Source organism: Cebus imitator, unplaced genomic scaffold, assembly GCF_001604975.1.
Source record: "Cebus imitator isolate Cc_AM_T3 unplaced genomic scaffold, Cebus_imitator-1.0 Scaffold62, whole genome shotgun sequence".
NCBI lineage: Eukaryota > Metazoa > Chordata > Mammalia > Primates > Cebidae > Cebus > Cebus imitator.
The window spans coordinates 966,460-980,761 of NW_016107377.1; the positions used below are offsets into that span (position 1 = coordinate 966,460).

At 44.7% G+C, this 14,302-nt stretch overlaps 1 protein-coding gene across 4 annotated transcripts in view; it reads left to right on the top strand.

Annotated features, from left to right (window-relative positions):
* B4GALT5 (beta-1,4-galactosyltransferase 5) overlaps positions 1-9,068 on the top strand; it is a 15,551-nt gene extending 6,483 nt beyond the window's left edge. Inside the window, exons 5-9 of one of the 4 annotated variants that reach the window (XM_017529932.2) lie at positions 1,397-1,584; positions 2,297-2,419; positions 4,703-4,804; positions 5,622-5,749; positions 7,555-9,068. In XM_017529932.2, the coding sequence (XP_017385421.1) occupies positions 1,397-1,584; positions 2,297-2,419; positions 4,703-4,804; positions 5,622-5,749; positions 7,555-7,625 (612 nt within the window). In that variant the 3' untranslated portion in view covers positions 7,626-9,068. The other 3 variants (XM_017529935.2, XM_017529938.2, XM_017529934.2) reach the window with 3 other exon arrangements.
* Positions 9,069-14,302: the final 5,234 nt, after the last annotated feature.

Consider the following 14,302-nt stretch of genomic DNA (forward strand, 5'->3'; position numbering starts at 1 on the left):
AAAAAAAAAAAAAAAAAAACATATATATATGTATATGTACTGAAGCAGTTATAGAGGTCATAAACTGAAGAAGATGCAGGTGGAAAATTTAGTCTGTAAATCTTTTTTTTATCTGGTCCTGCATATTTTTTATTTGGCTTTAGATAGAACACAACTGTCCTACTCTGGTTTTCTCTTGGGTGGCCTAGTTTACATGCTTACATTACTGACTTGGCTTCTGTAGGCATTGTGAAGTATGTGATCCTTGAACTAGCAGCACTGTATCCATAGATAAACGAAAGATTGACAGATTTTCCTGAATACACCGATTGTCAACCTGAGGGCCTGTTGCATGCTCACCTCTCCCTGTGGTCACACTTTTGAGTCTTTTGCTCTAAGTGGTCAGCCTGGAGCTTGCCTTATACTGGAATGAGGATAAAGGGCTGAGCACCACTGCTCAGCAAGGCTGGGCATCTGGGAAATGTTAACCGTCTATCTGCCTGTCCTAAGTTGGGTATTTTGATACTGGCAAGGGTTAGTCAATGTAGCATTTACACTAGTTAGGCTGTTAACTGATTTGAACTGGTCTCTTCATGAGCCTGAATTATTTGTCCCTATAGGCTTGAGTCCCTGGCATGCTCAGTGACTGTTGTCTTAGATTTTAAAAATAAAACAAGACAAAACCAAAAACAACTCTTTGTAGTAGATTTGGTTTATGAACAGCTACAGATTGGTTGATATGCTGAAGAGAATGATTGGCAAGCAGTAAAAAGCAGAAATGGTAATATTCTCTCTTACCTTTGTAGAGTGGGGTACTCTTCTAAAGGCTGTTAGGAGATTGAATTTCTATCTTCAGTAGCCTTGAGAGAGAGAAGCTTGGGTTTGCTACCATTTATATTTTTAAGGAAAATGGGGTCCAGGGTCCAGTGACTTTTTCTTTTTCTTTTTTTTTTTTTTCTCTCTGTTGCCCAGGCTGGAGTGCAGTGGCGTGATCTTGGCTCACTGCAGCCACGGCCTCCTGGGTTCAAGCAATTCTTCTGCCTCGGCCTCGCCGGTAGCTGGGATTACAGGCATCTGCCACCACGCCCAGCTAATGTTTTTGTATTTTCAGTAGAGATGGGGTTTCACCATGTTAGCCAGACTAGTCTCAAACTCCTGATCCACCCGCCTCAGCCTCCCAAAGTGCTGGGATTATAGGTGTGAGCTCCCGCACCACCAGAGGTCCAGTGACTTCTGGGCTATACTGTGAGTGAGCTGATGTGTGGTGCTGGACCTGGTTATACTAGCCCAGTGATCTTTTCCAGTTGGTTCTAATCAACTCTTCTTTAGGCAAAAGAAGAGTTTACTGCCTTTACAGCAAAGGCAGTAAAGATTTTGCTTCAAGATTATTTTAAAAATAAAGCTCTGTTTCTTTTAGGTTGGTACCCAGCCCTTTAATCGAGCCATGCTTTTCAACGTTGGCTTTCAAGAAGCAATGAAGGACTTGGATTGGGACTGTTTAATTTTTCATGATGTAGATCACATACCAGAAAGTGATCGCAACTATTATGGATGTGGACAGATGCCAAGGCATTTTGCAACCAAATTGGATAAGTATATGTATCTGTAAGTATCTTTTCTTCTTAATTAAAGAGGTTAAATCTGAAAGGATGATGAGCGATGTGAAGAAAAGGGAATCTAATTAGCTACAGCCTAGATGTCCATTAAGCTACAGCCTAGATGGTTGGATAAACAAAGTATATATATCCATATAATTGGAACACTATTTGGCAATAGAAAGGAATGAAGTACTGATATGTGCCAAAACATGGATGAACTTGGAAAACATTAAGAAGCTAGACACAAAAGGTCATGTATCACATGATTCCAGTTATCTGAAATGTCCAGAATAAGCAAATCTATAGAGACAGAAAGTCACTAAATGGTTATAAAGGGCTAAAGAACATAGGAGGATTAGGGAGTGATTGCTAATGGGTGCAAGGCTTTGCAGGGGGCAGTGATGAAACACGTTAAAATAGATTGTGGTCCTGGTTGCACAATTCAGTGTATAAACCAAAACCATTGAATGATATACTCTAAACGGGTGAATTGTGTATGGGTGTGTCAACACTAGCTCACTCAAGCTATTAAAAATTAGTTTGCAAAAATTCATTTTGCTACTTTAATTGATACATGTCAGCATGAGGAAGCAAGTTCATATAATAGTTCAGGTCAGGAGCACAGAGAGCACTGTTTTTAGTCCTCAAATGAATAATGTTCTAGGGGAAACAATTACCCTGTAACACACAGATGATTGATTTCCCACATCTCCTCCTAGGCTTCCTTATACTGAGTTTTTTGGCGGAGTGAGTGGCTTAACAGTGGAACAGTTTCGGAAAATCAACGGCTTTCCTAATGCTTTCTGGGGCTGGGGTGGAGAAGATGACGACCTCTGGAACAGGTACCAAAACGCTGTTTTTGGTGTCTTCTAGAAATGCTACCTTAAACTGCAGGCCGATGCTATCAGATAGAAATATGACGCAAACCATGTGTGTAATTTAAAATGTTCTAGTAGCTATAGTTTAAAAAGTTAAGGGAAAAAAAAAAAAAAGAAATTGACCAGATGTCGTGGCTCACACTTGTAATTCCAGCACTTTGGGAGGCCGAGGTGGGAGGATCATTTGAGCCTAAGAGTTTGAGGCCACAGTGAACTGTGATTATGCCACTGCACTCTAGCTTGGGCGACAGATTAAGACCTGTCTTAAAAAATACACACACACACACACACACACACACACACACACACACACACACGCAAATTGCAAGTGTTTTTAAAAAAATCTTAATTTAAAAATATCTTAATATCTTAAAAAACAAACTGTATATCCCACCAAAACAGCTATTTTCTTTTTTCTCCTTTCACATGGAAAAATAAACTTAAAATATAATTTGGCAGTTTTTTCTTATAATAAAGAATATGCTCATTGTAAAATACAGATCAGTATAGAAATAAAATAAATTACCCTCAACAAGAAGTAACATGTTACCATTTCATTGAGTTTATTTTGTGTTTAAAAAGTGGCAGGTGAACAGTAATTAAAATCTCTGTGCATCAGTTTTTAAAATCACAGATCTCAAGATTGTGAAGATCAAATGATGTAATGTGTATGGAGCTCTGGCGTATCTGACGTGTGATAAGCTCTCAGTAGATGCTTTAATTACATCAATATTAAATACTCTGTAAACAGGATCTTAAGTGGCTCCATTTAATTCCATTATATAGATGCACTTTATGTAACTATTTCCTGTTATATATTAGAATCTTTTCCATTTCTCACTGGTTAGACTGTGATATAGTATTCTTTTGCTAAATTCCTGTAAGCGAATATAGCCATTAAGGCTCCTTTTTTAAAGTTCTGTCCTTTAATGGATGCAAATAAGGCTCTTAAAGAATATTATAACTAAGTGGCCCTCCTGTCATAAGGTTCTAACAAAACTTTCCACTTTACCAACATTCTGTGTACTAAATACCCACTTCATTGGAACCACTCTAAACTGAAGAGTAGAATATTAGTGATATGTCTACATAGACTTAGCTGTGTCATCACATAAGGCTTGTGTTGTACAAATTTGTGTGAACAATCCTGTGTGTGACTGGAATAAACTAATATTTTTATGGAGTAAGTAAATAGTAACCTAATAAGGAACAAAGGCAAAAGAACTTCCACCTGGCATCTGTTTACTTTGTAGCTTGGTTTTTGAAAAGTATGTGTTCGTTGTTAATTACAAGTAATGTTTTGCTGATAAAAATTCAAATGATAGACTGGGTACCATGGCTCACACCTGTAATCCCAGCTCTTTGCAAGGCTGAGGCTTGAGGATCACTTGAGCCCAGGAATTCAAAACCAGCCTGGGCAACAGTGAGACCTCGTCTCTACAAAAAATAAAATAGCCAGTTGTGGTGGCACATGCCTGTAGTCCCAGCTACTCAGGAGGCCCAGTTGGGATGGGAGGATTACTTGAGCCTGGGAGGTCGAGGCTGCACTGCACCGTGATGGCCCCACTGCACTCCAGCCTGGGCAACACGCAATGGACCCTGTCTCTTAAGAAAAAAAAAATTCAGATGATACAGGTGTCTAAGTGTTAATCCCCAATTTGATTCTATTTTATTCCCAAGAAGTAGCCATTTCTTTCTGTTCTTTTTTCCTTTTTTTTTTTTTTTTAAGATGGATTTTTTTCTTGTCGCGCAGGCTCAATCTTGTGGTGGTGAAATCTTTACTCACTGCAACCTTCACCTCCCGGGTTCCAGTGATTCTCCTGTCTCAGACTCCTGAGTAGCTGGGATTACAGGCCTGTGCCACCATGCCCGGCTAATTGTATTTTTAGTAGAGATGGGGTTTCACCATGTTGGCCAGGCTGATCTCGAACTTCTGATCTCAAGTGATGCACCCGCCTCAGCCTCCCAAAGTGCTGGGATTACAGGCATGAGCCACTGAGCCCAGCCTGTTTTTTCTGTTCACATGAAAACTTTAATTCAGTTAAAATTGAGTTTTAACTCAGTTTGTTTTCTTTTTCTTTTCTCCCCCCCCTTAACTTCAAATGACACAGTGAGTCATTTGAGTGAGCGAGAAAGCTTTTGCTGTGTGTGATTTCCAGGGTAAGCTTGTAACATGGCTTGTAGGCTTTGGTCACTCCTGGACTATTACCATTGTATCTAAAAGCCCGTTGTCTTGGTCTTGGACAGAGTCCAGAATGCAGGCTATTCTGTGAGCCGGCCAGAGGGTGACACAGGAAAGTACAAGTCCATTCCTCATCACCATCGAGGAGAAGTCCAGTTTCTTGGAAGGTTGGTGCAATTTATTTATGTCTCTTGAAAGTATCCCCTATACTTTCATGTCCAGATGTGTTAGAGCATATTACAGCCCCTCCTCCTCTTCCCCTCTCCAAGGCTCTGTTCTGACAGCTGTTTGACAGTTGTTGCATGTATTTTAACTCTGAGGCAGACCAGTAGGGGGATCAGACCATTGGTGAAAATGTCAGTAGTAAGATTATTTTAAGGAAATCTCTCATTCTATGTCTTCAGCATTGTGGTCTCCTCAGTAGCCTTTGGGGAGTTTGAGAAGAAACAGCTTGGATGAAAGTCCCTGAGGTGACAGAGCAGCTGGCCCCTTTTTGCAGGCTCCCATTCTGAATGGGTGTGCTGAGCTTCTGTCTGTGTGGTTGCAGTTGCTGTGTTACCTTTTTTTTTTGGTCTTTTCTAAATTGTGGGAAAGACTGTGCTCCAGACAACCAATTCTAATTGCTGAAATTCCGTTTTCGTGGGAGTAAAATGGCACTGAATACAGAGTATGAACTTTCTCATCTGTTGTATTTTTAATCTTTTCCCTTCCACTTCCCCACTCTCTGACCTTGGCCAAGTTACCCAACATGACTAAGCCTTTCCTCATTTGCTAGCAGGGGCTGGGTGGGCATTAAATGAAATAAGTAAAGCACCTGGCATTAAACACAGGAGGTGATTCTAATAACTGCACTCAGCCTGGCATAGCAGAGTAGCTGTGCGCCCGCCTCGTGCTACGGAAGTGCTGCCATTGGCTGCATCGTCTGAGTGCAGAGGTGTGGATCCTCACACAGAGCCACCTCTTCTCTGTTCCGACCCTAAACAGGTATGCCCTGCTGAGGAAGTCAAAAGAACGGCAAGGGCTGGATGGCCTCAACAACCTGAACTACTTTGCAAACATCACATATGACGCCTTGTATAAAAACATAACTGTCAACCTGACACCCGAGCTGGCTCAGGTGAACGAGTACTGAGAGGAGAGAATGTATGTTGGCTTTACCCACCGCCACCAAGAAAGCAGTCTGATGAGATTTTTTTTGTGGGGGGGGGGTCTACACAGCAAGAGAACAGAAATACAGTGTCTCATGAAGGATCACAGGGTTTGGGGGGAAATGTGACCGCACACGCACAAACGCCTTCACTGGATCAGCTGCTGGGACCGAGGGAGTGAGCTTGGGGACATCCTTCGTCAGCACTGGCTTTCTGTTTTCACAAGACAGACGTCTGTCCCGCTGCTCTCTCCCCGTCTCCTACCCCACATCCTGTCTTAGCCACAGTCTCCAGAACCCGTGATGAACTGTGATCTGCCGTGGTCCTGCCGTGGAGCCTGTCCCTACATGTGACCTTGCAGCCTCTTGGCCTTCAGAGCAGAGGCAAACCCAGCACAGGGCAGCTGCGTTTTAGGAAGAGCAAATGAAACTCCACACCATTCTTCTATATCTCTGGTGTTCTCTTTGGTTTCATTTTTTTAAAAAAATTACCTTTGGGTGGGGATAGAGGGTGGAGGGGAGGGTATTTGGGAAAGATAAATAGACATAAATATATAACAATCACTTCTTGAAGAAGTATAATTGTAAATAAGCCATGTAAAATGCCTTTTTAAAATTTAATTTCTAGCTGGCTCCAGTTCAAACCCAGGATTTATATATTAGACCATTTATTTGGTTGGCAAGTGCAGGAACTCAGTTAAAATGCTGTTGAAGGATATCATCTCCCGAATGGCTGTTGCCTCGGGAAGGGAGTGGATATAGGGCATGTCACAAAAGAACAAAATAACCCGACCTTTATTGCCGGGAGCTGGCTTCTGCCCCTTTCTTTCTCCCCACGAGTCTTGTCCTTGACTTCTGCTGTGGACTCACTCTTCCCTGTTGGCCACGTATGCGCTCATCCCACTCTCCGCTAAGCGGAGAGCAGGCTGCTTCCCGCCCAAAGCAGGCCCTCCGCGGCTCGCTGCGCACACATCCCTGGCTCTCCCCACTTCATGTTTTGTCCTTTTATCAGCATGTGGTTTGGGAGGGGGGTTGTATGGGAACCCCTCCCCCCCTTCTTTTCTCTGTGGAAACTTGGCCACAGTTTCTGAACAATGTGCCTACATTACCAGCTGGCTTCAGTGATTCCTCTGTTTCCCTTTTTGGTTTCTGGAAAGATTCTTTGTCAACATTAGTAACTGATACACAGAACCAAGGAGCACTGGAGTAGGAAAGAATTGAGCCAGGGAGCCGGTGACACTTGTGTGCTGTGGGGCAGCTGGGATCCAGGAAAGACCGGATTGAAGCTTTGAAATTAGACTAACAAAGCTCCAGATGGCAAGAGCCCAGGTGCGCTGCTTACACCCCCACCTGCATTTTGAAGTCATATTCTTTTTTTTTTTTTTTTTTTTAAAGACAGGGTCTGGCTGTGTCTGTCACCTGGGCTGGAGTACATCGGCACCATCACAGCTCACTGCAGCCTCCATCTCCCAGGCTCAAGCCTTTTCCCACCTCAGCCTTCCATGTAGCTGGGACTACAGGTGCAGACCACCATGCCTGGCTAATGTTTTGTATTTTTAGTAGAGATGGGGTTTCGCCATGTTGCCCAGGCTCCTCTCAAACTCCTGAACTCAAGCAATCCACCCACCTTGACTTCCAAAGTACTGGGATTATGGGCAGGTGTGGGCCATCATGCCCAGCCTTGAAGTCATATTCTAAATTGTATTTGAATTTGTGCCTCTTTGTTTTTTCCCCCGAACCAAAGCCCTCAATTTGTAGTCCCCATCCGCTTCTGCAGAAATCTGGAAAACGCCAGTCCCTCCCCTCCTTTCTTTTCCATACAGCATATTTATATATTGTGATGAGGAGTACTTTCTGAAGAGTACTTCGTATTTTTTTTAATTGCCTTGTTTGCCTTCAACTTCCTTGATTTTCATGGTTTACATGGGTGTGTGTGGGGGGGGTGTGTGTGTGTATATACGTGTGGGTTAGGGCTTTTTTCGTTGCATGTGATGGTTCTGTGGACATATGATCCCCGCAAACTGTGGGAGTGATTGGCCAGGCCTTGTTTTTATGTTTGTGTTTTCTTTTGAAGAATAGAGTGGTATTTAGAAAATAAATTGCATTGCAAAGCTCTTATCGGCTCGTATGAGAGAGCAGGCTCCTGCCCTTGAAAATGCTGGTAAGCTATAGCATATGTTTTTTAAAACTTTTAAGCATTTCATGCTTTAAAATACCTTCACAAGGAAACATTACACCCAGAGGTTCATTTGGTTTTCCTTTGTTTTATGGTGCATATAGCAATAAAGGACCCCGACCCCATTTCGCCCTCCACCATGCAACCCCACCCCCACCGGGCCTTTGTCCCTGCCGCTTTTCTCCCCTTCTCATTCTCCTCTCCCTTTTCCTCACAGAAGGCTGTGAGTTGCTTTCATTGTGACAACACTGTGATGTCATTTGGAAGGATTTGCCAGTACAGACTGATTCTGAATTATAGGCGGCAGTGTTGTTTGAAGCTCTACATTACCATAATTGCCATCAAGCACACACTGTTGGCAAAAGACTAACACCTGACTTTTGAAATGCTTATAAGAGAACAAAAGGAAAGGTCTCTTTTCACTGCTTAAAGTGGGGTCACTTCGATACCCTTGCGGTCACGTCCAAGTCTGTCTGATGAGTATGGAATCTCTGAATGTAACTGTCATGCATCTACCAGGTCTTGAATATTATATGGGAAATGTCATAGTTAAAAACGTATAGCCAGGCCCGTGTGCCGTTAATAGCGTGGAATTGTCATGTTAAAAAAAACAGGAACCAAGTGTGACCTTGTGCATATGTTGACAGCTGAAATTCTTCATCGCTACTGATGGGTGGCCCCTTAAATTAACCTTGTCTTTGATTGCTGTGTGCAGGGAAAGGTGTCCCTGTTCATGCTGTTTTTGGGGGAAAGGGAGTACTTACAAGAATACTCATTTTGACATAATAGGTCCTCTTGTCAAGAGATCCTCTACCACAGACATTAATAGCTGAGCAGCAGCCACATGGATTGATTGTATCCACCACCATTGACAATAGCATTGAGCGTAGCTAGCTTATTTCCATCACTACGTGTTTTTGAGCTTGCTCTTATGTTTTAAGAGGTGCCAGGGGTACATTTTTGCACTGAAATCTAAAGATGTTTTAAAAAACACTTTTCACAAAAAATAGTCCTTTGTCATTACATTATTTACTCATGTGTTTGTACATTTTTGTATGTTAATTTATGAATGATTTTTTCAGTAAAAAATACATATTCAAGAACCAAACCTTGGTGGTTGTTTCTGTTTGTCTAGGACAGGTGGGCTCCTTGGGTGGGGTCTTTCCTTTTTTCCTTTCCTTTCCTACAGGAGTTCAACTTCAGGCAGCTCAGCTGAGCTCTGGGTCTTGCTGGGGTAAATACTGCCTGAGCCGTGTTGCAGGTGGATGGACTGAGTGAATAACTACACAGTGTAATAGAGGCGCTGCGCCCACGGTGCTGCCAGGGAACACCCACACTGGTTTTCTTTCAGGAATCACCCAGGTGGTACCAATAAAGTTGAATAAGACACTTGAGTAAGGGGACTTGGGGGTGAAGGGGATGGTGAGGGTTGATTGAGTTTGATTCCAGAAGGTTCTCTGGGATCAGTCTAGGGTTTATCTGCCTGATTCTGCTCAGAGATTATTATCATGACTTCTATGTGTTGAATGTTTGCCACTCACAAACATTAATAAACATATTAATAGTGTCAGATGCTGGGGACAATAATAGAGAAAATAAGGATCAGTGATCTCGTTAAGCTTATGGTTCACTGGCAGTTATGACTAAAATTGTATCCTCAATACATGCTCCAGAAGAGGAAGCTGTGGGTGATGAGTGCATAGTAGGGCGGGCATCCGGTGGGAATGTAGGGAAGGTGGGAGCGAGTGAGCTAGGGGAGACAAGGAACATGGGTGCACAGCTGCAGGGCAGGGAGGAAGCCAGTGTGGCTGGAGTGGAGGGCAGGGGGTGCACAGGGACGGCCGGGCTGGGGAGGTGGGCGTGGGCCGTGCAGTGCAGGGCTTTGCAGGACAGGGTGAGGAATTTGTATTTCATCCTTAGAGCAATGGATTTGAGAGTTTTCAGCAGGTAGGGCTGTGCACTTGCACTGATGACAGGGCCATTCCCTGAGACGGGGGCACTGGAGTCAGACCAGATTGGTGGGGCAGATAGGAGGTCAATTGTGACTGCTGAGTTCAGGGAGTTTTGAGACAACTTGGCAGAGATGGCAGGGTGGGGGCCATGGTAGACTGGGGAGTCTCAGGGTGGAGGAGGTTGCTGGGGGATTGAGAACAAAAAGCACAGAGTGAGAGAAGGCAGCGACCTTGGCCCAGCCTCTGCAGGTTGAGAAAAGGAGGACGAGTGAGCAGGCAGGAGGGTGGGAGGCCGAGCAGGCCCAGAGGGAGAGTGGTCAGCAGCGCTGAAGGCAGCAGACAAGCGACACAAGAGGAAGAGGGAGGGAGAAACAGTGACTTGGCAATGGGCAGGTGTTGGAAATGTGGCAGGACCCGTTTTGCTGACCCAATGTGGTAGAAGGAGGAGATAGCAGCAGAGTGTGGACGTCTCTTGGATTTCCTGGAAAGGGGTAGAAAGAGGTCAGGGCTACAGGAAGCATGCGAGGCTGGGGGCTGGGGGCTGAGATGGGGTCCGGGTTTTGGTTTTCCCACCAGAGAAGTTTGTGTTTTTTTCTGAACACCGGGAATGTCCAAGAGAAACGCAGCTGAATATGTATAAGAGACCAAGTGATCGAGTGGGAATGTCCCTAAACTACTGGCAGGAGATGAGATTCAAATCAGAAAAACTGAACAGGAGGAATTGGGGAGCTTGGTATAGGCCATCCCTTTGGCAGGTAAACACCCCGTGAAGTCCATTGTTGCTATGGAGAAGGTTAGAGATCCTTCCAGCCAGCTGCTGGAGTTGGGATTCAGCAGAATTGCTTCCTGGCACCACCACTTCCTCCACACTCTCAACATCTTTTTTTAATTTTTGGGGAGGTCCAGTAATAAAAATAGTTTCTATTTGTTAAGCACTTGCTATGTGCCAGGGCCCGTGCTAAGTGCATTACACAATGTGAGTTCTCAGCTCTTTGAGGCCGACATTGCCCCTTGTTCTAGAACAGGGCTTCTCCACATTGCTCTTGACAAGTGGGGGAGCCGTCCTGCTCATTGCAGGGTGTTCAGCAGCACCCCTAGCCTCCTCCCTCTAGGTACAAATCCAAATGGAACAGCTACTGTAGACAAACTGAAGCCATAGCTTGCCTGAGGTCACAAAGCCAGCAACTGAGCCAGCCGGGGGCATTTTTACCCCAGAGAAGATGCTCTTGACCCCTAAGCTGCTTCTGCCGATCCAACTTTTTTGCATATGTGCTCTAAATAGCTTTTGTTCACAGACACAGCTGAAAAATCTATTATAAAAGTAACGTGAATATCTGCTTGCTGGAAAATAAGTGTAAACCTCTACTTTCATGTCAGCAGTTTGGCTGATGTCTAAATTTTTTATTTTTTTGAGATAGAGTCTCACTCTGTCACCTAGGCTGGAGTATGGTGGTGCAATTGTTGCTCATCTCAGCCTCAACCTCCTGGGCTCATGCGATCCTCCCACCTCAGCCTCCTAAGTAGCTGGTACTACAAGCCTACGCCACCATGCTCAGGTAATTTTTATAATTTTTGTAGAGATGGGGTTTTGCCATGTTGCCTAGACTGGTCTTAAACTCCTGGGCGCCAGCTGTCTTCTTGCCTTGGCCTCCCAAAGTGCTGGGATTCCAGATGTGAGCCACCATGTCCAGCAATTGGCTGGCGTCCAGATGTATACCTGCATACCTACATGCATGCTTAGGAAAACAAAGGCATAGTTTAAAAACCATGAGTTGTCCTACAATTACTTTTGTTTTTTTTCTTAATGTTTCTGGAGACCTCTTTTCCGTGATTGAAGAATTTTTTCAAATAAAGCTCAGATGTTACCTCCTTGGAGAAGCTTTGATGAGCACCCCTGCTTTTCTGATTGTGGGTCTTGAGAACCCTCATTTCGGAAAGGTCCCGCCCAATACGCTAAAGGAAGGAATACAGCACAGAGAAGTGGAGAAGACTCTGAACAGACAGCCTCACTGGGGTTCTCCGCTCAGCCTATTAGTGTTAGACCATCCCCTTTTCATTCAATCACATTTCTACCCTCAGTCATGCCTACCCAACAAAGTCCCCATCAAAGGCTCAAGAGGGCCAGGCCTGGTGGCTCATGCCCATAATCCCAACATTTTGGGAGGCTGAGGTGGGTGGATCACTTGAGGTCAGGAGTTCGAGACCAGCCTGACCAACATGGGGAAGCCCTTTCTCGACTGAAAATGCAAAAATTAGCTGCATGTGGTGGCACAGGCCTGTAATCTCAGCTCACTCAGGAGGCTGAGGCAGGAACTGCCTGAACTCTTGAGGCGGAGGTTGCAGTGAGCCAAGTGCAATGCACTCCAGCCTGGGTAACAGAGTGAGATCCTGTCTCAAAAAAAAAAAAAAAAAAAAAAAACTCAGAGAGCTTCCAGATAGCTGAACACATGGAGGTTAATAGAAAGGTGAACCAGAACTCATCGACGTTCTGGGAGGGTGGCATGCCCCAACCCTATGGGGACTGGCTCAGGACCCTTCCAGACCTCACCATGTGCATCTCATCTGGCCATTTAACTGTATCCTTTAAAAGAGCCTTGTCTTAAACTGGTAGACATCAGTAAGTTTCCCTGAGTTCTGTGAGCTGCTCTGGCAAATTAATTAAACCCAAAAAGCAGGTCATGGGAACTCCAATTTGAAGCGGGTCTATCAGAAGTTCTGGAGGCCTGGACTTGTGACTGGTGAGAAGGAAGGGTCAGTCTTGACTGAGCCCTCAATTCATGTGACCTGAGGCTATCTTCAGGTAGATAGCATCAGAGTAGAATTGGGGGATGCCCTGCTGGTGTCCACTGCTTAGTGCTTGGGAAAAAACCCACACACATTTGGCCATAGAAGTCTTCTGTGGCCAGCCTAGTTGGCTCACCCCTATAATCTCAGCACTTTGGGAGGCTGAGATGGGCAGATTACCTGAGATCAGGAGTTTGAGACCAGCCTGGCCAACATGGTGAAACTCTGTCTCGACTGAAAATACAAAAATTAGTTGGGCGTGATGGCAGCTGCCTATAATCCCAACTACTCTGGCAGCTGAAGAGGGAGAATCACTTGAACCCGGGAGGTGGAGGTTGCAGTGAGCTGAGATTGTACCACAGCACTCTAACCTGGGTGACAGAGTGAGACTCTGTCTCAAAAAAAAAAAAAAAAAAAGTCTTCTGTGTTGATTGCTATAGTGTGAGAACAGAGGAAAAACAGTTTCTTTTTCTGCTCTCACCGGGGCCATATGTAGTCTCTGTCACTCAGCTATTCAGCTTCTCAGTTCTGCCCCCATGGCTGAAGCAGCCCCAGATAACATGTAAACAAACAGGCATTCCAATAAAACTTTATTTAGAAAAACAGGCGGGTGGCCGTAGTTTGTGAACCCCCGAGTTTGGCTAAAAATCAATAGAAATGTGAAGAGTGAAGGAGGATTACAGAACCAGGAAGCAACCCAGGGGAATAAGTAACAATGTGTCCTGGCTAGTTCATTGCTATGTAACACATAATAGCAATAACATGGAAGGAAGTCAAACCGCCAGGGGACAAAAAAGTGGCTGAACAAGCCAGGCTCTGTCAACGCAGAGGAAAAGGAAGTGCCACAAAGTGACAGATTACACAGGAACAAGAAACAGCAGGCCTGCAAGTGAAGAAAGGACACACCACAAGAAGGATGTGCTTACAACAGAACCCTGGGCCAGGTACAGTGGCTTATACCTGTAATGCTGGCACTTTGGGAGGCCAAGGTGGGAGGATCGCTTGAAGCCAGGAGTTCAAGACCAACCTGGGCAACATGGCGAGGCCGCATCGCTACAAAAAAATGTATAAAAATTAGCTGTGTGATAGTGTTACGTTTGTAGTTCCAACTACCCAGGAGGTTGAGACGGGAGGATCCTTTGAGCCTGGAAGGATGAGGCTGCAGTGAGCTATGATTGTACCACTGTACTCTAGCCTAGACAACAGAGCGAGCCCCTGTGTCAAAAAACAAAAACAAAATTGTACATTCCTTGATCCTGGGACATGGCTAAAGTAGTCACTGGAGACTTAGGGCAATAGAGACACTACATTTTTGTGTCTGTCAATCCGCCTGAACAGATGATCAGAAATGAAATAGAGGCCAGGTGTAGGGGCGTATACCTGTAATCCCAGCACCTTGGGAGGCTGAGGCAGGTGGGTCACCTGAGGTTGAGAGTTTGAGATCACCCTGGCCAACATGGTGAAACCAGTCTCTACTAAAAATACAAAAATTAGCCAGGCATGATGGTGGGTGCCTCTAATCCCAGCTACTCAGTAGGCTGAGGCAGGAGAATCACTTGAACCTGGGAGGCAGAGGTTGCAGTGAGTCAAGATTGCACCACTGGAC